The sequence below is a fragment of the Varanus komodoensis genome, unplaced genomic scaffold, assembly GCF_004798865.1.
Source record: "Varanus komodoensis strain SLA01 unplaced genomic scaffold, ASM479886v1 scaffold123, whole genome shotgun sequence".
Taxonomy (NCBI): Eukaryota; Metazoa; Chordata; class Lepidosauria; order Squamata; family Varanidae; genus Varanus; species Varanus komodoensis.
The window spans coordinates 98,610-125,502 of NW_025335358.1; the positions used below are offsets into that span (position 1 = coordinate 98,610).

The 26,893-nt window shown below is 42.0% G+C and overlaps 1 protein-coding gene across 1 annotated transcript in view; it reads left to right on the forward strand.

The window, feature by feature from the left end:
* ANO2 (anoctamin 2) overlaps positions 1 to 26,893 on the forward strand; it is a 303,704-nt gene that overhangs the window by 72,034 nt on the left and 204,777 nt on the right. The window contains exons 5-9 of the mRNA XM_044422266.1: positions 1,064 to 1,162; positions 6,021 to 6,172; positions 18,650 to 18,704; positions 20,441 to 20,492; positions 22,894 to 22,949. Of these exons, the coding sequence (XP_044278201.1) occupies positions 1,064 to 1,162; positions 6,021 to 6,172; positions 18,650 to 18,704; positions 20,441 to 20,492; positions 22,894 to 22,949 (414 nt within the window). The remainder of the gene's footprint in view (positions 1 to 1,063; positions 1,163 to 6,020; positions 6,173 to 18,649; positions 18,705 to 20,440; positions 20,493 to 22,893; positions 22,950 to 26,893) is intronic.

Genomic DNA, 26,893 nt, shown 5'->3' on the forward strand with positions numbered 1-26,893 from the left:
TGGAACCACTGATTGATTCAAAATTGAGAAAGGAGTTCGGCAAGGCTCTATATTGTCACTCTGCCTATTTAACTTACACGCAGAGCATATCATGAGAAAGGTGGGGCTAGATGAATCACAAGTTGGAATTAAGATTGCTGGGAGAAATATCAACAACCTCAGATATGCAGATAATACCACTCTCATGGCAGAAAGTGAAGAGGAGCTAAAGAGCCTCTTGATGCAGGTGAAGGAGGAGAGTGCAAAAGTTGGCTTGAAACTCAACATTAAGAAAACTAAGATCATGGCATCCGGTCCTCTCACTTCCTGGCAAATAGATGGGGAATAAATGGAGGTAGGGACAGATTTTATTTTCCTGGGCTCCCAGATCACAGCAGATGGGGACTGCAGCCAAGAAATTAAAAGACGCTTGCTCCTGAGGAGGAGACATCACGCTGCCAACAAAAGTGCATATAGTCAAGGCTATGGTTTTCCCCGTTGCAATGTATGGCTGTGAAAGCTGGGCCATAAGGAAGGCTGAGCTGCTTATCATTGCTTTCCTCCATATGTCAAGGTTCAGTGTGGCTTTTCATTTACACTGCTAGAAGTCCACACATTTAATAACTGAAAGTATCCTCATTAGCTATGTTTTCTGGGTGTATGAGTGGATCTTAGTGATGAATGAGAATTTTGTTTTTGTATGCAAAACTTGGAAGCATGCATGTTCAAAGCTCCAAATGTTAAGTGTGAACATGTGACCATTAAAAATATTTGTATCTTTGAATATGTTTTGTGAATTTCCCATCAGTCCTACCTTAATTTATGGAGAAAATTTGAACAAATTAAGAAATCTGTGCACATATCAGGAGATTTGTACCAATCTCTGGTTCAATTGAATCTTAATTTAGTGATCAGAAATGCAGAAAGGAATTGAGCAGAAGACATGATGTTTAAGGGCTCTTGGTGATCTTGAACTAAAGCTGTTTGCTATTCCCTATTGTATGCCTATTTCATATAAAACTATTTTCTTGAGAAAAAAACCTCAAAAACTTGCAACAAAATATTCCCTCTTTTTATTTTTCAGAATAAGAGTCAAGGATTGAGTTTTGTTCGGATACATGCACCATGGAATGTACTTAGCCGAGAAGCAGAGTTCCTTAAAATAAAAATGCCCACTAAAAAGGTAAAATTTTGTTAATTGGAAACTTGCTGAATGTTATAAAGAGAATGAATGCCAAAGAGTTAATTCTGATCTCAAGCCGGAAAAAGCAGCTGGAAAGAAGCAAGCAGGGAGGGCAGGAGGTAGTCTGGGAAAGACTCTAATGCTTCTACCCTGAATCTGTCCAAAGAATTACATAGTTCTCTACTCTCACACCCATTTTATTAGGAAATTGGCATAGGCCACATTTTTAACTTATGGGGAGTGCTGCCATAATAGTAATCACTTCCTTTCACCTGAAAATCTGTGTGACTTTAATGGCTTTGGTCATATTGAGAGGAAGAAGGCATGTTTCATTCACTAATGCTTTGCTTTCACTGGGATTAGCCAATGATTAAACCTAACAGAAATTAATTATCTGGAGAGGGATTTAAGGCTAAACACAACAAGCAGAAGCTTGTTGGTCACTGACTCCTCACCAGCCCCAGCCCTCCTTTTGGAATGTTTCTCTGGCATGTGGCATAGAAAGGCAATAGACAACTGTTGGAGCCAGTAGTGGAGAACTCTAGAAAAGCCTCTGTTCAGAGTTCAAACAACATGATGAAACACTCTCAAGGACTGAGTGTGTGTTGCTGAAATATGGGTAATTATGTTGTCTGAACCCAGCTGCATTAATTAGCCAAGGCTTGTTAACCTTGACCAATCCAAGAAGAGATGTGTTCTTGGATTATGAAATGTAGTTGTCTTGGCTGGGTTCAGAAAACACATTAATGCATGTTTCAACAATAACCCATGGTTCAATGGCAACTCACACTTAACCCTTACTTGAGGGTGGGTTATTATGCTGTCTGACTGTGGTGGTGGGAGAAGGAGAGTCAGACTAGCTCAAGGCATTTTGCTGGGTGAAGTGGAATAGCTAATAGGCTCCTACCATAGTCCCAGCTGCACAGTGCTTTTCTTATTATTATTTAGATATTTTTTATTTAAAAAGAAGTTGGGTCCACTGGGTGGAAATACAAATTTTTTAAATGGTAGAAGAACTTTGATTTTCCTAGTATCGTTTGCCTTCTCTTGAATTCATTATATTGAAGTTATTGAATTTTGTCTCAATGCAAGTAATGTTTTTAATTGTAATCTCAAAGGATTCTGGTAATTAAGATATTCTCAATAGCCATCCATGTAAATATCATCTCAAATCCCTCAAAGAAAGCCTATCTGTGCCTGTTTACAACTGTAAATGCACAGTAGGTGTGAAAGGAGTTTGTGTGGTTTCCCTCACAGGCCATACATATTATGCTGAAGAGATCAAAAAGGGGAAATCAAAGTAAAATAAGGAGAAGACTATTACTAAAGAGGGTGGTTTAAAAGAGTTGCTCAGACTAAGTGCTGGAGGAAGTCAGAGACTAGCTGTGGGGTCAATGGAGGAAATGGGTCTGGGACAGTTGACCACATTGAAAGACTAAGCTTTCTAGTCTTATCTTTTAATTAGCTATCTCAGGTTGGTAAACCTGGCTGTTTTTAATACCATGATGTGGCTTGGGTTGATAAAGGATTAAGCACAGAGTTTCACCAGCCAGTAGTATTCAGCTCTTCCCCACACACTCTTTCTCACCTTTCGGACATAGTGTGAGAGATGTGAGATACCCTACTGGCTCCCCCCACATGCAAGCTTGTAGTTGTATTGAATAGGAGGTCAGCTCAATGTCATTATTCAGCCAGGCACCAGTTTTTCTGGGACTGGAGTGTACCAGGTTTCCATCCAACTTGAGGAAATCCAGCTAGGTTGGACACTCCAAAGATGCTAGGCAGTTGACAGCAACACCATGCCAGCAGGTGGAACAGCAACAGCAGAAACAAAGTGTGTGTGTACGTGAGTGCTTGTGTATGCACCTATATGCTTGTTCTGCTGCTCTGTCTCATCTGTCACCTTGTGGTAGGGTCAGTCATGGCAGGAGGTCTGAGAAAGTCAGCAGATATTTTGACTTCTGAGAAAGTCAGAGGGGAATGCCTATATGTAGCTCTTTACCCTCCTTGGTAAATTTGAAATATAGCATATATTAGAAACAAATGCCAAAAGGATTATAGGTTTAGAACGCTCGCTTACTAAAGATCATGAGTTCTCCTAAGAATGGAATACTTTTCTGGCTTGAAACTGCTGACTAATCACTTTGACTAGAATAATTACATTTATTATAACAGTAAGCATGGATGAAAAGTTAAGAGATAACTAATCAACATAAAGCTTGATTAGTTCCATTTGCTTTGACAATATGTAGATGTGTACCACAGACTTAACTTTAATCACTTTCCTCTTCCAAGGAAATGCCACATATAGCTTTCTGACCACACATCTTTCACATGAGGTCATTAGCACTCTTACGAAAGTACAGCTCCCAGTTTCTTTTTGGTGGGGGTGGGGGGTACCCTTGAGTGTCTGTGTCTCTCTGTGTTGGTTGATCAGTCTATCTGACACATGTACACATGCTAGTGTGAATTTAAATCCAAGAGTGTTGTAAATCAATCTTCTGGATGGTCTTCTGTTTGAAACTGGAAACTAGGAACTATTTCTGACTAGTGCAAAACCCTCTTAATTACAAGTAATATTCATTTATCTAGCAAAATAAATTGTATCTGAGTTGCAGGACCTCAGTTCTGCTCTTTGACCCAGCACTGCTCAAGTGGCCTTGATGACTAAAAGTACCTTTCACTAGCTTAGGGTAGTAGGCCAAAAGATTATTTTGGATACAGTAATTCATTCTTTATTAACCATCAGACTGGACTACTATAATGTCTGTATATAGCCCTGCCCTTAAAATGTATCCAAACATTTCAAGTTAGTGCAAAGGCTGCTGTCTGAGTCTGTTTGGTTTGAACATATTACTCTAGTTTGTTCACCCTATACTGGCTACTTATTTGATTCTAGGTTCAATTTCAGGTTCTGGTTCTTACCTTTACAGTCCAAAACAGCTTGGGTGTCTTAAGGTCCACTTTCTTCCATAAACACTGCTTTCATGATCTGGTCAATATCTGAGGTCCTCATATGTTATTCACTGAAGCAGTTATGAGGATTCATCATGGTGTCCAATCTATGGAAAGCATTCCTCTACCTAGCCCTCCTGTTGTATGCTTTATATACCTGAAAAAGATGTTGGTTAGGCTTTGCTAGGGATGTGTGAGGAATCTGTTTGAGGGTAGAAAAGTTTCAGATTCCCTGTGCTTACATCCCCAGATTCTAGTTGCTTTGCAGCAGTCCTGTGAGCACATCCAAGATTCATAGGGAATTGAGTCCCATGTGCTGTGCAAGCAATGTTGCTCTTCTGTGCCTTCTGCAGGCTCCATTTAGAATGCTGCACCTGATGTGGAAGATAGTTGATTGTTTGCGGCTTACCAGAAATTCTTGTAAGCCGTCCAGAGACCTGCAATGTGTTGGACAGGGTAAAGATACCCAAACAAACAAACAAACAAACAAAACAGAGCCTCATGTGATTGATAGCAGTGTCCCTCTTCCATGCCACATCCAGGTACATCAGAATTGGTTGCTGTATCTGACACAGAAAAGTGTTGGCAGTTGTGTGACCTTCATTCCATGAATATTCACAGGCTTCCTCTTGGCTCAACTAACTGTGTAATGCCAGGACAAGCATTAGAGGAAGTCTATGAATGCTAGAAAGAAACAGTAGATTGTGCTATGGTTGATCCTGGTCCTGGATTCTGCCAGTTGTGGGTTCTACAGATTATAATGGATCTATGCTAGGGGTCCCCAACCTTTTAGGACGTGTGGGCACATGTGGGAATCTGAGGAACTGCTCTGGGCACCATTCCAAAATGGATCCTATGGAAGATGACTCATCATATATAAAATCTGCCACTGGAGTCCGCATAGAGTGGCAGCAGGCAGAAAAATAGAGAGAGTGCAGGCTGGAAGGGACAGGTTCTGACTATATTAACCTTTTTCCTTTTGCACCCCCCTCTACTCCTAGCCTTACTATTTCCTTCCTCCAATGCCTTTCCTCTCTAGTTCTCCCCCTTCCCCATCTTGAATTTTCTTCACTTTCTCCCTTCCTGGGCCATAATCTCACTCTTTCTTTCTCATTTACTTTTTATCTTGCTGTTCCTTCTATACCCAGTTTCTAGTTTCACTCTTTCTCTCTGCTCTCCTCTTTGCCTTGCTTTCTAATCCTGCCTGCTGAACAGCTGATAAGAGGCAGGTTAGAGAACAGAAAGGAGAACTTGGTACCCTAACTTTTTCCAATGTTTATTAATGTTTTTGAATTTTGGCAAGTAATGAAGAGTTGTGCAGGTACACTTGGAAGTATTCATGGTTGTCATTGTGCTCATGGACCTCAATTTGTGCCCTCTTATTAATTCTTGTACTTTATTTTTATGATTATGCTTCTGCTTGTTGTTCTGATAGGACCGTCCCTGCTTTATTATCTGATGCTGTACAATGTGTGTAATGAATTGCATGAGGGCTGATAAATCCCAAATGGGGATGGATTTCACACACTTATTCATAAATATTAGTTCTGGTGTTTCCACAGGGTCTATTTCAACATTGTAGAAGAACCTCTCAGGAAGTTGTATTTCTCTCTAAAGATGACTTCATTTTCCTGGAAACATAGAAACTTTGGGGGGAAAAACAGAGTCAGAAGGGGCCTCCTGGACCATCTAAACTTACCTCTGAGTCCAGCCAGCTTCTACTCATGTAATCCCCAACAGTTCCAGGAACTGGAACCTAGTAACTCTACAATTGTTATACTTAGTGCAGACTTGACCAGGTTTCTTGAGAATACATCCTGGTGGTGCTAAAGTAACATTATATGTATATTCAAAGAATATTTTAGAAGTCACTTATTCATACACAGTCTGTTTGTTTATTTAGACATATGAAATAAAAGAAGAAGGAGGGATTGTCAAGAAGTTATCTAAGATATGGCACAAACTTACTGAACCATTGCAGCCTAAAGTGCCACAGCAAAACAGCACCAGAATGAAGAATTTGTCTTACCCCTTTGCCAGAGAAAAAATTTATTTGTGAGTACTTAATAAGTTCATGGTATATAATCCAATGAAAAATGCTGTGATTTAGATTCTGCAGAGTTCCCTGTTCTCGATCAACCTCCTAGATTTCAGTGAACAAGTAAAAGAGTCACTCATCAGAATGCTCCACGTACCAGCATGGTGTTAGGGAAATAGTTTTGGTCACTTTAGCAGCAAGACCCAGGAATTGTGCTCTCTGTACCAGTGGAAGGAACCAATGGCTTCAATTCTTTTCCACTTCAGTGTCATCTTTGTGCATGGATATGTTTGTGTATTGTAACTACTGACTAAGGAAGTGACACAAAGGGCTCATATGGTCCACCTGGTCCTATTGAACATACAATGCTTTGTTGAACAACTGGTCCATCTAGCTAAGTATTGTGTAATTTGACTCAAAGTTTCAGCTGTAAACTTTCCTAATCATAGTACCTGATGCTGGGTATTGATCCTGAGACCTTATGTATGCAAAACCAATTCTAATAGCAAGAGTCCTCCATTCTTATAACGTTGGAGACCCTGGTCTACCTTTTCAGTCTTAACAGTATGGAATTCCTATTTATCATGTTTTGACTGTAACAATGACGATGCTTAAAGTTGATTTAGATATTAGGGTCTGATTACTTTATGTTGATGTGATGGTATAAGTGGTCAAAATAATCTCCCTCCTTTTCCCTTCTCCTTTTCTTTCAATGGAAATAAATGTTCCACGTACTTTGCTGGTTGTTGCTAGTCACGAAGTCACGTCACAACCCCATGGAAAACGTTCCTCCAGGCCTTCCTGTCCTCCAACATCCCCCAGAGTTAACTTAAGCTCACACCAACTGCTTCATTGACTCCATCTAGCCACCTCATCCTCTGCCGTCCCCTTCTTTTGCCCTCAATTGTTCACAGCATTGGGGTCTTCTCCACTGAGTCCTTCCTTCTCATTAGGTGGCCAAAGTATTTGAGTTTCATCTTCAGTATCTGGCCTTCGAAAGAGTAGTTAGGGTTGATCTCCTCTAAGACTAACTGGTTTGATCTCCTTGCAGTTCAAGGGACTCACAGGAGTCTTCTCCAGCACCACAATTCAAAGGTCTCAATTCTTCGGCACTCATACTTCCTAATGGTCCAGCTTTCACAGCCATACATTGCAGCTGGGAAAACCATAGCCTTGAGTATACACACTTTTGTTGGAAGGGTGATGCCTCTGCTTTTTTCTCCCCAGGAGCAAGCGTCTTTTAATTTCTTGGTTGCAGTCACTGTCTGTGGTCATCTTGGAGCCCAAATCCAAGTCCATTTCTTTCCCATCTATTTGCCCCATTGGAAATCCATTTCTTCCCCATCTCTTTGCCCGGAAGTGAGAGGACCGGATGCCATGATCTTAGTTTTCTTAATGTTGAGTTTCAAGCCAACTTTTGCGCTCTCCTCCTTCACCCGCATCAAGAGGCTCTTTAGTTCCTCTTCACTTTCTGCCATTAGAGTGGTATCATCTGCATATCTGAGGTTGTTGATATTTCTCCTGGCAATCTTAATTCCAACTTGCGATTCATCTAGCCCTGCCTTTCTCATGATGTGCTCTGCATAAATAGGCAGGGCGACAGTATATAGCCTTGCTGAACTCCTTTCTCAATTTTGAACCAATCAGTGGTTCCGTATCCAGTTCTCACTGTTGCTTCTTGACCTGCTTATAGGTTTCTCAAGAGACAAATAAGATGGTCAGGTACTCCCATCTCTTTAAGAACTTGCCACAATTTGTTGTGATCCACACAATCAAAGGCTTTAGCATAGTCAATGAAGCAGAAGTAGATGCTTTTCTGGAACTTCCTAGCTTTCTCCATGATCCAGTGTATGTTGGCAATTTGATCTCTAGTTCCTCTGAAGACAAATAAGGGACTCCCCCACCCTCACATCACAGAGAACCTTTGAGCATATCTTCTTTGCTCCTAGAATTTTAGTTAACTTTAATCCGGTTTTCTGTTTGTGGTATTTGTTGTGTTGTTGTATTAGTATAGTTTTCCTTTGCTGATAAGTTTTGGTTAAAAAAAGCATCAAGACCTAGATGAAATCCTAGACTTTCCTCCTCAGTGCCAGGAATAGTAAAATTAGAAGATGTTGAGGAAATACAGTTGAAGCCTCACAGTTTGGAAACTCCTCAAGCTGAATGATTCTATTGAAGATAAGCCCTGAGTATCTAAAAGAAGCAAAATCAAAGAGATCTCTTGGTGCTAGGCATAAAAGGTTTCTGGGTATATCTGACTGCTGCTTGTGTACAGCTTCAAATAAACTCATTCCTCTTCATCTTTCACCTTCAGCTCCTATTCAGTGACCAGCACTGGACCTTCCTTTCTCCAGGGTTGCCTCTCCAGCAGGTGATCCTACAGTTTGCCTATTTTCCCTTCTTAGATCTGCTTCACCATTGTTGTTGTTTCCTTAAACCAGTTAAACAAGGAAATACATAATAACATGAATGAAAGGACTTTATATATGCCTAAATTTCTGTTATTCCTCCATAGTTAAATTAATTCTTTAATGATGCAAAGCATTTTACCTTGCCCTTCAAATTGTTCTCCAAGCAGTGTGTTTCAGATGAAGCAGTTCCTGGCTGCAGGCTTACAGTATAAAAGATTTTACACAAATCTCACAATGGAAGGATGAGTGAGGAGAAAAATAATCAAACTCAGACACCCATCTTAATGTTACACAGGCATTTTTCATGACAAGCAGAGAGAGAAGGAACCAAACTGAGCTTGCCTCTTAGCAGAGCTGATAGAGTGGCCTGCTTCCTGTGCATCTCAATGGAATGGCTGCTGCCAAATGATAGCTGAGGAAGGGAGCAGTGTAGCAGTGCTAAACTAGTGGCCCTGCTTCCCATCTCTTCATCTGATGCAGCGTGCTTGCAATATGCAACCAAAACCTTCTTGTCACTTGTCTTTCTGCCCAAAATAAAGCTTGGCAGTTTTGATTAATGCGTAACCATTCTTATTATTGCCCTTATTCTCTGAAGAGGGCAAGTGTCCTCATTGCTTTGATGTTTGATTGAAAGGTTTTCATAGTAAACAGGCCATCAGTCACCTTTGCATGTTGTACTTCTGTTCATTTTTATTCATGCTAAATAGGTCAGCTAGGGGGAAGGAACTGCAAAGTCAATTTGGAAAATAGTCTAGGATAGCTTTGCTTATGGTTTTACCTCCTGGCTTCTGCCTGAGTTGGTGAGGTAGTTTTGTCAAGGCCTCATTAAGAGAGCCTTGTGTGATAAGTTCTTTGACACAAATGAAGTAGGGAAAAGCAGAGGGAGACTGGACTGGAAATGGAGGGTAGCTGGGCAGAAAAGCCCATAGGAGAATGTTTTTCATGTATAAAGTCCCAGTTTCAGAACAAGGAAAAGAATGAGGTGGTAGAATTCCGTGGTGCAAAAGCAGAGTTTATCACCTCTGATTGTAGAGTGTGGGGTGGGGACAGAGGAGGTGCCAATGTTTTAATAGCCATTCCCATAAAAAAGTGACCCCCCCCCCATCTGTGCATGTAAACAAACCATCACAAGAGCGATTGATTTTAACCTGTTTCCTATCATGCTTATTTCCAGTTTGAAGATCCAGCCTATTTCAGGATGTGCAAGTTTTAGTCATTAATATTTATAATAATTATTATTTATATAATTTATATTGCAGGGTGATTTGAGGTTTCTGTGTGTTGTGTTTTACAAGCTGAAATTATAACTTCAGTGCAACCATACGAACGTAATGCAGTTTGCATCATTACCTCATTCCATTGCATGTACAGATCAGCTGAAGGAGATGGCAAGCATAATTTTTCTAGACTTAGTACAAACTCATAGCACTTCCATGTTCCTGAAGGCCTTGTCTGATGGGAAAAATAAAGGATTGTTTGCTTCCATTTTTATTTCCAAATAAGAAACTGGACATCCATCTGAGTGGGATGGTGTAACTGGGTGTCCGGCGACAGCAGGGAGTTGGATCCGATGGCCTTCATGGCCCCTTACAACTCTACTCTTCTATGATTCTGTGTTACTTCCATTCCTGACAGCCTGTTTTGTATTTAGACTCTATTTTATAAACAGAGGATATTATGGAGCACCTCTATACTCAGTGGCTACCAGTGGTGTGGTGCCATTTGCACAGATTTGGGCTACAGAAACAAGTAGCTGCTTGGAGAAATCCTCACAAAACAACAAGCTAATTCAGAGATGTCACCCCTGGAAAGCAACAGTGCACTAGGAAACAGCACCCTGAAGCACATTAGGTTATAAGTGTGCACCATTTTACTTTCGATTGTTTTCACCAGCATGGGAATAATAGTGACCTTGACTAATCAGACTGTGGAGCTGCACAGCCAGCAGGCATGCAGAAGTAGTATGAAGGTGGGTCAATCTCTTGTGCCACTAGAGTGCTTTCACTGACCCTCTACCTCAAAAGATTATAACTGATAGGTTGAGGTTCCTGCCACTCTTACACTGGGAGTATATATTTAAATTAAATACCATACATTTGCAGCCTCGGTAGCCTCGGTAGCCTCGGCAGCCTCATAGAAACAGAACGAGTCAGAAGGGGCCTCCCGGGCCATCTAATCTGAGCCCTGGCTCCAGCCAGCTCCACCCACGACATGCCAACCATGGGCATGTCCAGCCTATCTTTGAACACCCTCACCGATGGGGCCTCAATGACCTCCCGTGGAAGCCCATTCCATACCCTTGGGGTCCTAACTGTCAGGAAGCGCTTCCTGACATCCAAATGGTACCTTGGTTCCCTGAGTTTTGCTCCACTGGAGCGCGTCCTGCCTTCCTCTGCAGGGGAGAACAGGTCTCTACCCATCTCCATGTGACAGCCCCTCACATACCTGTATGTCGCCTACATATCCCCTCTGAATCTCCTCTTCTCCAGGCTGAAGAGACCCAGCTCCCTCGGTCTCACCTCATACGGCATCCCCTACAAACCGGCCACCAACTTTGTGGCCCTATGCTGCACTGACTCTAACCTGGCTATATACTTCCTGTAATGATGGGCCCAAAACTGAGCACAATACTCCACTTGCGGGCGCACCAGAGTCATAGAGAGCGGTAGTAAAACCTCTCTTGATCTAGAAACCACACTTCTGGCTATGCAGCCAAGGGTGGCATTCGTCCTCTTGACCACTGCATCACACTGCTGACCCATGATTAGCTTGCAGTCAACCAGCACCTCGAGGTCCTTTTCACAAGTGCTGCTTTCCAGCCATTTCTCCCCTTACCTGTTCAATGCCCCAAGTGCAAGACCAGGCACTTATCCACATTGAATGCCATCCTGTTGTCTCCTGCCCACTTCCATAGTCTGTCCAGATCCTTTTGGATCTGGAGTACCTGCTCCTCAGTTGTGGCCACTGCTCCAGTTTTAGTGTCATCTGTGAATTTGATCAGCAGACTGTTCACCCCTTCTTCCATGTCATTTATGAAAAGATTAAACAGGATTGGCCCCAGGACAGAGCCCTGGGGGACCCTGCTTGTCACTGGCCACCATCCCGATGATTCCCCACTAATGGTTACCCTCTGCTTTCAGTCAGTCAACCATGCCCTGATCCACCAGTCATTGCTTTGGTGTATCCCAAAACTCCTCAGTTCCTCAACCAGGATATCATGGGACACGTTGTCAAAGGCCTTGCTGAAATCCAGGTATACCACATACACTGCATCCCTTCCATCTAGCCATCTTAAAACCTTGTCATAGAATTCCACAAGATTTGTCTGGCAGGACCTGTTTTTGTGGAAGCCGTGTTGTGTGGCTGTCAGCCTCCCTTCCCTATCTAGCATCACTAGATCTCTCTCTATTATGAGCCTTTCCATTGTTTTTCCTACAATGGATGTAAGGGTAACTGGTCTGTAATTCCCCATGCCCCTTCTACTACCCTTTTTGAAAATTGGGACCACTGATGCCACCCTCCAGTCCTCTGGAACTTCACCCATTCTCGATGAGGCCTCAAAAATGGATGCCAGTGGGTGTGAGAGAATCACTGCCAACTCTCTAAGTACTCTTGGGTGTTACCCGTCAGGGCCTGGCGCCTTTGTAATGTCCAGTGCCCTGAGGAGCCCCTCAACCTCTAGGGGGGGGTGACTCTAATGTGTGCCCCTAAGTCCCTGGCCTCATCTAATCTCCTATGCGGATCTCCCCCATTCTGCTTTGTGGAGAACACAGAGGCAAAACAATCATTTAGCATCTGTGCCTGTTCCCTCATATCAGTCACTGGATCTCCTTCCTCCTTATTTAGTAGTCCCACTACTTGTCTCCCCTTCCTCTTCCTATTTACATGCTGAAAACGCCCTTTTTGTTGCTCTTGACATTCTTGGCAAGTCTCAGATTGTAATCAGCTTTAGCCTTGGGATGAATCCTTCTGCAACGGGCCTCCTCCTCCTGGCATACCATTTTGTATATTTGTCCCAGTAACCATTTCCTACAGAGGTTCCTCTTTCGTCTAATCACCCCAACCAACTCCTTTCACATCCATGGCAGCGCTCTCCTCCACCTCCCCACCTTACTAACTAGAGTTATCATGAAGGCTTGTGCCTCCAAAACCTCCCTTTTGAGTGCCATCCACCCCTCCTCAACTCGCTTACATTCCACTAACCTATCCCAGGAGATTTTCCCCAGTCTGGCCTTCAGTTGGCCAAAGTTGGTCCTCTTGAAGTCCCAGCTTCTAGTGCTTGATCTGCTGCAAGTGTCCAGTCCCCTGATCTCAAAGCAAAGGATGGAGTGATCACTCGCATCCAGAGCTCCCTAATCTGTACTTCATCTATCAGCTCTTCTCTACTGGTCATGACCAAGTCAAGGATGTTTCTCCCCCCTCATCGCCTCTTGGACCCTCTGTGTGAAAAACCCTCCCTGTATAGCTTCTAGGAAGCGACATGACCTGGCTGTCACCACCGAGTGAGTCTCCCAACTACAGTATTTTTCACTCTATAAGACGCACCTGACCATAAGACGCACCTAGTTTTTAGAGGAGGGATCCACGGAAAGCTTCCTGATAATCACAGGCACATTCCCCATCATTTCCCCATGGGCTTCATTAAAAGACGGGTTGCCATTTGGAAACACACACTGACCTGTGATTAACAGCTCTCACCTGCACTGGAGGAGGGGGGCCAAGCAGGGCGCGCTGAGCACATGCCGGCCAGGTTTGGTGCAGCCAGGCTGGCAGCATGCCGGTGGTGGTCTTCTGGGCGGCGCGGTGGCAGGTCTTTCCAGGTGGTGGCGGTGAGCAGTCCGTCTCTCCGTGCGGCCGGCAGGTTAAAGCCCGTGGCTCCTCCTCCTCTGCACAGCTCCCCCTGAGCAGTACAGCTCTCACCTGCACCGGAGGGAGGGTGGAGCAGCGCACGCCGAAAGCGTGCTGGCCAGGTGGTGCCACGTGATGCAGGCGGGCCGGCAGCGTCCCGGGCATCGGGCACACACACATTCGCTCTGTAAGATGCACAGACATTTCCCCTTACTTTTGAGGGGGAAAAAAGTGCATCTTATAGAGCGAAAAATACGGTAATATCCAGGAAAGTGAAATCTCCCATAATTACTGTGTCTCTCCCCTGAGATATCCTTAGAACCTGGTCTGTCAGGACATCATCCAGGGTCTCAAGTTGATCTGGAGGGCAATAACATACCCCCACTGACAGGTCTCTTTCCCTGTCAAAACCCCTAAGTTTCCCCCTGACTGCCTCGACCGAATCCCTATCTGTGCTGCATTCTATCTCACTGCATCCTATCCCTTCCCTGATGTATAAAGCTACGCCCCCACCCCTCTTTCCCTTCCTGTCCTTTCTAAAAAGGTGATACCCCTCTATGTTCACATTCCAGACTTGCCTTTCATCCCACCAAGTTTCTGTGATTCTCACAAGGTCATACCCTTGACGCAGGGTGTGAGTTTCTGTCACACCCTGCTATTCCCAGGAGACTTCAAGCTCTTCCTGCTTATTACCCATGCTCCTAGCATTGGTGTACATGCACCTCAACTCCTTCCCACTGCTTCCTTTCCTTGTAGTCCCCAGCCTCCTTCTTCCTCCCATCCTCCCTGATACCTGGTCCCTCTCTGTAGGAGTCCTGTCAGTCCCTGCAGTACCTCTGAAACCCTACTCCCAGAGCCCTGATCGTCTCCCCACCCTTGTCCAGTGCAGACATGTTTCTGGGGGGCCTGAACCCCCCCCCCAGCTCAGTTTAAAGTCTTCTGGATGAAGCTAGCTGGAGCATCTCCAAAGGACTTTTTCCCCATCCTCGTGAGGTGCAACCCGTCCCTTTCTATAAGTTCATTGGCAAGAAACTGGGTGTCGTGGTCAAGGAACCTGAAGCATTTCTTATGGCACCACACTGTAAGCCAGTCATTCACCTCAGCAACCCTGCCTGGCCCAAATCCCCGGACCAGTAAAATCAACGAGAAGGCCTCTTGGGCCTTTAGCTCCCTGAGTTTCTTCCCTCGAAGTCCCTGATGATCCCAACCACACCCTGCCTGACTACGTCGTTTGTGCCCACATGGATCACCAGAAGTGTCTGGTGACCCTTGGAGTGAACAAGACTCTCCACACTGTCCTTCACATGCTAGATGAGTGTGCCCAGCAGGCAGCAAACCTCCCTCGTCTCAAGGTTGGGGCGGCACACTGCCACCTCAGTGCCCCTCAGCATGTAGTCCCCAGCGACAATCACCCACCACCGTGTCTTCCCAGTGGTGGTGTGCGGCCATGCCCTGGCCCTTGGCTCTCCTGCAGTGGCCCCCTTGCCACTTATGGTCCCAGGCTGGGGGTCCTGCTGGTCCCCTAAGGCCTCATTAGCCCCAGCCTCCCTAAGCAGAGAGAACCTGTTTCCCAGCTCCAGATTGGTGCCAGGAGAAGGAGGAAGCCGTGCTGGCCTCCTCCTCTTGTGGGTGACATGCCTCAAAGTTTCCCCGGCTGCTTCTCCTGTCGCCCCTCCCTCAACCCTCTGTCCAGAGGGGGGCTGCTCCCGGGGGGCCTGGAGAGCTCTCTCGGCCCTCAGGTACCTCAACTTCTCCTCTAACAGGACCAACTTGCACCTAGTGCTTCTCCTGGGGGAGAAGGGCAAACATGTCGTAGCTGTCACAGCGGACAGCAATACCCATGACTCCCGCCAAGGCCATCTCCTGTTCTGCCATTGGGAACCCTTCAGAGACCCTACCTTGGTGCCCCGCCTTGTCTGTCCTGCACTATTTCTCACTCGCCCAGTTCTCACAGACAAACCGCCCCCCCACACACACACGGATAAAATAAAAAAAATTAAATTTAAACTGGAGGAAAAACAAAGCACAGCACCAAAAAAGCAAAAAACAAACAAACAAACAAAAACAAAACAATAAAACAAAAACAAAAACCTTTGGCCCCCAGGGAAGGGAGTCCCCGGGCAGCCCAGGCCACAGCAAAGGGACGCAGACAAGGGACTATGCAACAAGGACTGGCCCCACCAGTCCGCTCCCTCCTGGTCCCTCTCGCCTCCCTGGCCCCGCCTGCCTTCCTCTCAGCTGCTCCTGACCCTCTGCTCCCCTGCCCAGCTCCTACGTTGCCTTCGCCAGTCCCCTGTTCACTCAGCACTCTCTCCCAGCCTGTGCCTCTGCTGCTCTGCCAAGAGGCAAGAGCCAAAATGAGTACTTGCACAGTACTTTGCACAGTAGTCTGATTCACCATATGCACTAGGAATAGGAGGCAGACAGGCAGGAAGTGGGAAGCTGAGAGATAGATACAGAGATCAGTGGAGTGGCCTTGAAGCCCAGCAGAAGGTCAAACAACAGACAAAGCCAGTGTAAGGAGGGCCAAAGGACACTTCATTAGTATCCCTCATACTCATTGTGTAGATATTCATAGCAGTATGGCATTTATGCATATTCTCCATGAGCAAAAAGGCCTTTTAAACATTGCTCCCCTTATGCAGTCTTCCTTGCACTATGGAGAATGGACAGCTAACTCATTTACTCAAAGAAAAAATACTTCCCGGAGTCTGTAAATGCAACCAGCAGCACTGGATCTTGCTGTCCCTAGTGTCTCAGTATTGCTGTTTTTCATGCAATACTTCGGTCCTTTCTCCTGCTTGCAATAGGTTCCCTTTCACATTCTGTCTATTAAACTATGGAAGTCAGTAATTAAACCTCATTTTCTTCCTTGCTTTCTAGAGGAAGGAAATGGGCTACTAGCTACCTGTTCAAAAGGTTAGTTGTTTGGTTCTGACTAGCTCCAGGAAATGTCATGAGATCTTTCCATATTAGATATCCTGTATAGATGCAATCATATAATAAGTGTATATGTTTTCAACCTTAATCCTTTGTGAATTCTGATATTACTTGAAGTGACCTGTATCTGCCGCACTAATATGCAGATTAGAATCTAGCTATACTTTGGATTTTGTAGTGCTCCATTTCATGGTTCAAATCTTATCAAGACTGAAGGTGTCAACATACATCTAAAATACATATTCTGAGAGAAAACACATGCATGACACATTTAAATTTTTGTATGGATATCAGAGACCATCTCCTCAAAAGGTGCAAAAACAGGATGAAAATGAACAATATGGGTGAACATATATCATATGAAAGTGTCACAGGTTGGAAAAAGCACGGTCTGTCCCTCCCTATAGTTGAGTCTGAATATTTTTCCTCAGGGGAATGAACTGGCAAACTGGGCCAGCCTGACTTGAATCCCTAGTAGAGTACATCTGTACCTCACTCCATTCATTAGTGAGTTCAAACAGGGATAGAGAAATCTGACATTTTTTTTATTTATTTTATTTATTTATTAAAACATTTTTATGCCGCCCCATTCACCGAAGCCTTGGGGCGGCTTACAACAAATTTTTGGTTTCTCTCAGCTTCTTATTTTAAAATATTAACTTCAGTTTGCTCAAAACTTTGAGAATCTTTCCAATTTTAAGTTTGACTTTAAAAAAAAGCAATGAAAATGCAATGATATAGATAAAATGACAAACTAATAGAAACAGAAACAGAGTGAGTCGGAAAGGGCCTCCTGGACCATCTAGTTTGACTCCTAGCTCCAGCCGGCTCTACTCATGACATGCCTACCATGTGCATGTCCAGCCTATCTTTGAACACCATTGGGGATTTCATACCCTAGGGATCCTAACCATCAGGAAGTACTAAATCTTCCAATGAAACCCTAAATCTTGGTTCCATTGGAATGCATCCTGCCTTGCTCCATTGGAATCATCCTGCCCTCCACTGCAGGGGAAAAAAGGTCATGACCCACCTCTGCGTGGCACCCCCTCACATACCTGTATGTTCCTAACAGGTCCCCTCTGAGTCTCCTCCTCTCAAGGCTGAAAAGACCCAGTTCCCTCAATCTCACCTCATATGGCTTCCCCTGCAAACCAGCCACCATCCTAGTGGCCCTTCACTGCACTGATTCTAACCTTGCTATATCCCTCTTGTAATGAGAAGCCCAGAACTGAACACAATATTCCAGTTGTGGGCGCACCAGAGTCATATAGAGTGGGAATAATACCTCTCTCAATCTAGAAGCCACGCTTTGGGCTAGGTATCCATGGGTGGTGTTTGCTCTCTTTGCTGCTGCAATTTAAGAACAAATTTAAGATAGATAGATAGATAGATAGATAGATAGATAGATAGATAGATAGATAGATGATAGATAGATAGATAGATAGATAGATAGAGGAAGAAGCAAACGACTAAAAGCAGCATGTCAGCAATTTGAAAACAAGTTTTGGGTGTGTGTATTAATTAATGTATTTCACTAGCGCCTCTAAACTAAAAACTTCAGCACCAGATGAGCCTTCCATATACAAAGCGTCACAGCCAAGAAAGTCTGTTCCCTGGCCATTGTCTGCTCAATGTCTTATGACATGGGTGACTGGAGGAGGACCTCAGACAGTGATTTTAACAATTAGGCAGGTTCACATGGAAAAAGACTGTTCTATTGATGACAAGGCATTCCCTTGTTTATCCCTCATGGTTGATTTCCATATTGTATTAGAAGCATCTGAAACCTTATTTCTCCTTAATGACTCAAATGGTATTTCCAAAGCCTGAAAATGATTTTTTTAATTTCTCTGTTTTTTTTAAACCATGAATTCAAACATATAAATTATGAAACGTTATTAGCAGCCCACGCTGTATCATCCGGGGTTACACCAGTGAAGTAATGAGTATCCAGTGGAGGACCTCATTGTTTTTCTTCCTTTACCTGATTTTTACCATCTCAGTCTCTTGCCCTGAAACACAACAAATAGTGACTGAGGTGATGTCAGGACATACTGTATCCTGGTGAAGCCCCACCTCTCCCCTCCCTGCCTTCCAGAATGCCCCTAAAACTCCCACAGGAAAAACTGTGTTGCCTATAAGACCAAAGGGAGGCAAATAGCTACACATAAGCAGCAAACAATTTCTAGAATGACCAAGTGGTTCAGGTAGATTCTAATGGAATAAAGCCATATAATCCTGTTCATTATTTTAGTTCTGCATAACTGATTTTGTCTCTCAATTTTTTCCAAGGTACAATATTCAGGACAAAGATACATTTTTTGACAATGCTACCCGCAGTCGAATAGTAAGTCAATACTGAATTATGTTTCCACTGGGGGAACCTTTTGTGCTTAGACATTCGTTGTTATTGCTGATACAATGTGATTGTTTCTATTGTCTTATTAAAGTTATTACAAGGTAACATAAGCAAAAAAGACCCCTGCCCAAATGTGCCTACAAAATTAATTTAGAAGAGTTGGGAGACAGCAGAAGAAGGTTTGAAAGAAGCAAGACTTAACAAGGGATATAGAAACATAGAAACAAAGTGAGTGAGAAGGGACCTCACACTCCAGCTGGCTTCACTCATGTAATCCCCAACATGTGGGGGAAATATGTAATATGTAATCCCCAACATATGTGCAAATACAGTTGCATAAGTTTAGAGTTAGTAAGGGAAAACCAATCCAAAAGGACAAAATTTCATGGGTTAGATTATTTCTGAGAAAAGGTCTAAAGATACCCATGCTAATATTCTCTTCAGGGATCAGCAAGGGAGAGTGAATGGATAGGAGGGATGCTAAGGATACCCTCAGTAGAGATGCTCAAGGGCTTCTGGTGTATTCTGTTTTGGGAACTGGGGGAGCCCTTTTATTCTCCCATGCTAAAAACAAATTAAAGATGTAATCCTAAGTAAATCTAGACAGAAAAATGGTCTATGACTCCCAGAATGTGCCAGCCAACATAGCTTAAATACGATTTGACATTAAACTTGAATAGGATTACACTTTAAAGGATTTTTGTTTAGTGTGGGGGACTCTGAAAACTTTAAGATCTATCTAAAACAGTATTAATGATTTTTTTCCTTGCAGCCTGATTTTAGGCTGTATTGTTTTTCTGTAGTTTTGTTTTTGATAGCATTTTAACTCTTTATTTTCATCAGAATAGGATTTGTTTTTTGTGGGAGTAAGTATATTGTTATTTAGATTTTCTAAAAAAAATGTGCAAAAAGACCTTTTGGCTGCATGCAAATTAGAATTACAGACTGCCATTTCTTGATGATTTGTTGGCTTGAATATTTATTCCATAAACTATAGTAACTGAACAAGGTGAAGACTACACATTTGACTTATTTTCATCATTTTTTTGTAGTGAAGAAAATATCTGCCATGATTTTATATGTATAATCTTATCACATCATTGACATCTTTAAGACAGGGGAAAGGAACTGAATTGGGGTGTGATCCTGAATTTCCCTAGCTGTGGCATAATGGGATGTAGCAATTCTTCCCGTTCTTATTCCCCAATTCTTCCTCCTACTTTTCTGTTTCCATCTGTTTATGTTGACTCCTACAGTCTCAAGTGACCATGTTGTTCTTAAACAGAATGTTACTGCAAGACATAGCATCATTTCAGGTATATTGCTGTGGGGAATTTTAGCAGCCTCATGTTTTTTCCTCAGCTATGCACCTAAGGAGTACTGTGGGGTAACATGGTTTTGTAAAAAGAATGGTTTGTTTGGTTTATTTTAAGAAAGGAAAAGAAAAGCTTCTACCATTCATTTTTATGAAAAAAAAGTTTATTACTGTTAGTTCTTAAGAAAGTTGCCATTTTTGTGGGCTGCTTTGCCCTCCCCTTTTCATCCTCACAAATGTACCAAAATGGACCATCCAGAACTTTTAGGACAATCTTAGTAATTACAGTGACCACTTCATTTATGCTCACTGACTGACTGCCTTCATTTAGCATCATGTGGAACATAGTGTTCTTGAAAGAAGTCATCTGTTAGTTACATCACTGTTTTGTGCTCTTTTTAAAATATAGGTGCATGAAATTTTGAAGCGCACTTACAGTTCAAAAGCCAAAAACAACATGGGTAAGAAATTGCATTTAAAAACAAAACAAAACACAGTATTATTTTTAATATATTTGAATAACTATTTTAAATTATGCAGCTCACGAACTTGGAAAAACACATACATTGGGGAAATTCTCCAATATATCTAAACAGCTTGGAGGAAATCAAAAAAATCTGGACAAACAAATAATGGGAAATGTTTCATTAGGCTGTCCAGTTAATATGTACTATATTTATGTAACCAGGGGTTCTTAGACTTTGGAACTCTCAATAGCCCTGGCCATGATCATAGCACATCCCAGAAGAGGGGATGTGGTCTTTTCTGTGATCTCATGGTAAACTTTGGAGCTACATTGAACATTTCCAAAGTACAGCACTCATACTGTGCATTTATCAATTCCGCTTGTGGTAGGTGTCAATGTTTTTACCTGGAAGGTTTCTGTTTCATATTTTCAGAGTTAATATGTTATACAGTGTGTGTGTGTTCCTTGGAACCCACAACTAAACCAGACTCCTTTTGGGTCCTGCTTATTTAGGAAAATGGAACTAACCATTTAATATTTGTAATTTTGTTGCCAATATATACTGCTTGGGGTCACTGACAGAAGAAAAAAGAGTGTTATGGCTGCCAAATTATCTTGCACCAGTAGAACCGCTGAAGCATATGGTTTAGCATCATTTGTTTGCATGCAAAAGTCATAATACAAATTTTACCACTTTTCTTTTCATACATTGTGAATATGATGCTTTTGTCATTGATTGCAATCTAACCAAATGTTCTGTTTAGAGATAGAAATGGTTTAGCATGTAGTAAATCCATTTCAAGAAACAATTTGAAGAATTGTTTCTTGAAGAGCTTTTGCTGACTTTCAGTTCTAGGGACCCTGAAATAACAGAAGTCACAACCTCTTGGAGCTTTACAATAATAGTACAGTACAGTAGCATTTTACTACAATATATTAATATTTTAAAAATCCAATACCATTTGCCATTTTTATTATGATTACTTGTACACACATTCCTTAATCCATTTTTTCCATTTCAATTTCGAAGCACATTTCTTGGAGAGTAAGTCCTGCTGAACTCAGTAAAATATTTTTCTGAGTTTAATAATACTCTACTGTTTTCTAGAAAGAAAACTGACCACACTGACTATTATTGATTCTGTGTGGTGGACTCATAAAACTGTGGGAGTACTTGAGTCAAGTGAATGTTTGTTTGTGGTGTGCTTTAAATAAGTGTTTCAGTTGCCCTTACATAGTGGGGTGTAGTAAGCGGCTACTTCTGATCAGAACTTTTTCTAGGTCTGATCACTAGGATCTTCCCCACACCTGCCCCCAAGTTACAACTGAGCATTAGAGGTGAGGAAAAAAGGGTATGGTGGGGTGCAGAGAGAGAAGGAGACTGGGGACACAGAGTTATTCTGATTCCAATTGGTGCCTCCAGTCTCCTTCCCTCCCTCCCTCCCCTGAATGCTGAATCTCAGTTGCTAAAGATGTTTGTCCAGAGCTCCAATGACAGTGGAGATCATGGTTATACTCCACACCTTCTGTGGGTACTCACAAGCCATTTTGGCTAATGCTCAGGATGGTAATCTTAATACATAATGAATAAACCTCCAATTTCAAAGATTTATGGACATCTACCAGGGTGACAGGAATGAACCCTTCCCTACACAATGGCCCATGGTTCAAAATTATTTTCTGGGGATTTTGTCAGTTAATGTACACTGTGTTTTCCCTGGTTGGAAAAAATATTCAGTGGATGATGTTCAACATCACCTATATATTTATAAAAAATGTTCAGTGTAAGTCAATGTTTGCAGCAGCAGCAGCAAGTATCTGAACACCTAACATAACATAAACTTCCATACAACCTGAAATTCCTGATTCTGCCTATTCTGGGAAACTAAGCAGGGTTGGACCTGGTTGAAACCCGGATCGGTGAATTAAATATTGTGAACTGCCCAAAGAGCATCAGTTATGGGTGGCATAGAAATTTAGTGTAATAATAACAACAACAATACTTATTTATTACATGCATAGCATGGCACATGGAGTAGCATTAATCAATTTCAGCTAAAATGGATGAATGAAGATGATAAAAGTCAGAAAACAAGTGCTTGAATATGTGAAATACTAAAGCAGCTGAAATCCCAGTTTGGATTCTAGCACTGGAAAGATGTGGTCAAATTTCAACATGGAGTTATGAATTGTAAAATCTTTCTTTTCTAGATTTTGAATAGTTTGGGAAAAAAATTCACTTCTCTGTTGAAGCCCATGGAGTACTCTGGTATCACTCCACTGGTCTGAAAAAAACAATTTTAAGAAAAATAAATTTTAATAATGAAGATAAAATGCATTTGAAACAATTACTGTTGGTATTGAATTAACTTGTCTTTTTGGTTTGCTTTCTATAGGTATTAACACATTAATCGTGAACAACGTATATGAAACAGCCTATCCCCTTCATGATGTAGGTATAGAGCCCCTTTAATTATTGCTAACATATGAAATGCAGCTGGAGTGTAAAATGGTTTCTGCTAAGAAGCATTGTCCCTGCTTGCATACAAAGACCGCATTTTGCATGTTTTCTGCATGATAGAGGATTTGTGCACAGAAGGGTCATGGGGCCCTGCTGCTGGCCTCACTCCTAATGTTGTGCAGCTTGTCCTGCCCCACAATATCAATGTGTTGAGTATGGATGTCTGAACAGGAACACTCTATCTGGGATCTGAATGTGCAGATTTCTAGATTGCATTGGAAGCTATGCATGGGAACTTTATGCACATAGGTTTCCCTGCTTATTATCCATGTTCAACATACGGGGCAAACATCTCTCTAGATGTGGTGTTGAAATAGCAAAATGTAGTAGTCCTCCATGTAGCCCAGTTTAAGTTTCATTGCACTTAAACTGAGTCCACAGTATTGGTCATCAGGTACTATGCCAGTTAATAAATGGAGACATGCCATCATAGAGCTGGGTTCATAAGTTTGTATTTGACTGGTTGAATAGTATTCAAGTGTTATAATCAAGCATTCAGATAAATAATGTATCAGACAGTGTTAGTGTATAGGCTGACCTTGCTGAGTAGTGCTACCATGTACCTCAGCTATTCTAACTATTGGGCAGCAGTAGACAGCCTGATCCCTGGTAAAGCTAACAGTCTCAGAAGGAGGAGCTTGACAGGGGCCTGTAGAGCTGTGGGGCAGCAGCACTGTCAACATTAGTGGAAGGTCAAGGCAAGAGATGTTGAAAGGGAGTTTCAGTATGGAAATGTGGGGGAGATTGTAGTCATCATAGGCAGCCATAGTACCACAATGTAGAATGCCATAGAAATGGTCACATTCTATTTTCCAACTACAGGCAGTCCCTGAGTTATGAATGCCCAAGTTACAAACAATCCATACTTACAAATGAACTTCCATAAAGACTATCAATTAAAAATACTGTGGAAAATCATCATTATCATAGAGAGAGAGGAAGTAAAAGAGGAGAGAGGAGGCAGAAGGGGAGCGAGAGGCCTCTAAAGCTTTCATACAGAGAGAAGTGAAAGGGGAGATAGGGAGAACTCCAAAGCAGATCCTTCTGCCCCACCCATCTGGAGAGGGAAATCTCTCTGGCATTTCAGAGGCAGCACTGGTGAGTTGGGGTAGGGGGCTTAGAGATATTCACAGGTTTTCTATTTTCAAGTGGATCATGTGCCCTCTAACGCCTGCAAGTGTGGAGGACAGATCATATGTGATCTGACTTACATACAAATCCAACTTAAAGATGAAGTTCTGTTTTCTCAAGACTGAACTAATTTGTAACATGGGGACATGGCTGAACAGTAATATAAATATAGTTTATAGGTTCCCACCAGGACATAAAGGGCCAGAGGGTATTAAGAATCTCTGGATTAAAAGTTAGATTGGGAACTCGGAACGTAATTGTAGCGTACAAAACAGGAAAAACTCACAATGTAGTAAAAGAAATGAAAAAAAAGTTGAGCATTCAGATTCTTGGAGTAAGTGAAGTTCATTGGCAAGGATACAGTCAAATAGAGTTAGATTATAGGCACATGATATTTTATTCAGGAAGTAATGAATTATGGAGTTGCAATTATAGTGCCAAAACCTATATAATTGCAACTATAATGGAAACTATTGTGCCGTTCTCATATCAGGTGATGCTAATTCAATTAAAAGCAAATCCCATAGACTTGAACATTATGCAATTTTGAATACAGAGACCTTATATGAAGAACATAAAGCTTTTATAAAGTGTATATAAAAGCAAAATGTAAATTTCCTAATGGGGTATTTTAATGCTAAGATTGTAAAAAGGACCCACGGAGACTTTGGTGGAAAGAGTTAGGAATGTGGAAAACAACTGGTACAATTTTTTTGAGGATGAAGAACTTGCTATTACTAACATTTAAATTACCAACATGGAGATTATATACAAGGCGATCAGCACAAGACAGTGCTGCCATTAATATTGCAAAGGATCAAACAGATCATATTTAATTAATCAGAGGTATTTAAACAGAAGTGGGTACAAATGTACCCAAAAGCTGGCATAAATTCAGACCATATGCTAAACAAGGTCTTGATTCAAGAGATTTTTGTATACTCAGAAACTTGGACTAGCAACAAAAAGCTGCAGTAGCGGTGGGAGATCAGATTAGAGGTATAGAAATATGAGGAAAGTATACTTTCACCATTGTATGTATGTATGTATTTATTTATAATATTTGCATGCAGCTTCATATCTAGGCAAATCTCAGCTGTGAACAGGAAGAGCTAAAACATAAATAAAAAGATCATGTCAAAAACAAGTAACAGTAAAACGACTGGTCAGCAAGAAAGATTTCACAGAACAAAGATGTCTTCAGCAGGAGCTGAAAACAACATATTGTTGATGCTTGCCTGACCACTAGAGACAGGAAATTCCTGCACAAGATGGTGTCTCCTACAATGATTACTCTTCTGTTTGGTCACTGGATCTTCTGCATCTTGCTCACTGTTGCACAGATTTCCTTGTAATTCCATCCCCGCCCCCTTGCTGGCTGTCCTCTGGTTCCATCTTCCAGTGGATGAGAGCAATTACTTAGTTCTAGTGGTAACCCTAACTGGTAGTCTTTTCCAGGGAGTTTCCTCTTCATTGGCTTTCCTCACTACAGCATTCTCCATATCTGCTTTATTTGCTTCAATGTGTTGTTGCTTTTCCATCTCTCATGCTTCTTGTTTTTCCTGCAGTTCTATTGTTCTATGAACTTTCAGTCTCTCCTATTCCTTGGAGGGTGGACACCTGCTGTTCCAGCACTATCACTTTTTTTTCCTAATAGTACTAACAGCTTACATTTGTTGTAGGTGTACCCCATATTTACCTCAAGGGGGATCACAACCATTGCACATACTTTGCAAGTCACTAAAACTGCAGACTCCTTTTCATCCAATGTGTGCTGTAGGCAAAAAAGGAATAAAAATAATTTATTAATTCAGGTATGTGGGTCTTTGCATTGAACCAGTCAATGGAAGTCTGACTTATTTGCTGCTTGCAGTAACCTCCTTTCTCTTCCCAGAATTCCTCAGGTGTATAGAGATTATCTCCACCACCTCAGATTCCAGGCCACTGTCTTGAACCATGTGACTTCCATTTATTATTATTACTATTATTATTATTATTATTATTATTATTATTATTATTATTATTATTATTATTCTATGCCGCCCCTTGCCGAAGCCTCGGGGCGGCTTACAACACAATAAGATACATTGAAATACAATAGAACATAATAAATTACCACTAAATACAAAAATACAAAAAATACACTGAGATACATTTTAAAACCCCCCCCCCCCCAAATCATAGAATAGTAGAATTGGAAGGGACCATGAAGGCCATCGAGTCTAACCCCCTGCTGTCCAAATCCTAGAGTATTTGGATTATTTAATGTGTTTTGAACAATATATTAGACTGTTGCATCTGATTACACAGGATAAAATAAATGAGAAAAGAAGTGTAGAAAGAAGAACATTTAGAGTAACAGCCTTAAAAATGGGTTGGAAGCAATGTAGTATCATTATTCAGAGCAACCATATTTAAAGACTCTTAAGACAGGATAGTGTCTAACTAACTGAATAGTAGTAGCAGGCAGTATTATGGGAAGTAGATATAATTACAGTCTTCTAGATAATTCTAGAGCTCAACCCTTTCCAGAATCTATGCCAGGTCACATAGAAATGATTTCTCCCACCTCCATCACATGTCCGGATTCCTGGGTATGTCTCACCAGCATTGGCAGAATCATAACATGATTGGGTTTGATTCAGAACATTGAGGATCAAGTAGCACCATATCTAGTGAGTTTTGGGAGACCATGACTGTAGGAGTAGGGCGCAAGAAGGGCCTTAGGCAATTTCTCTTTTATC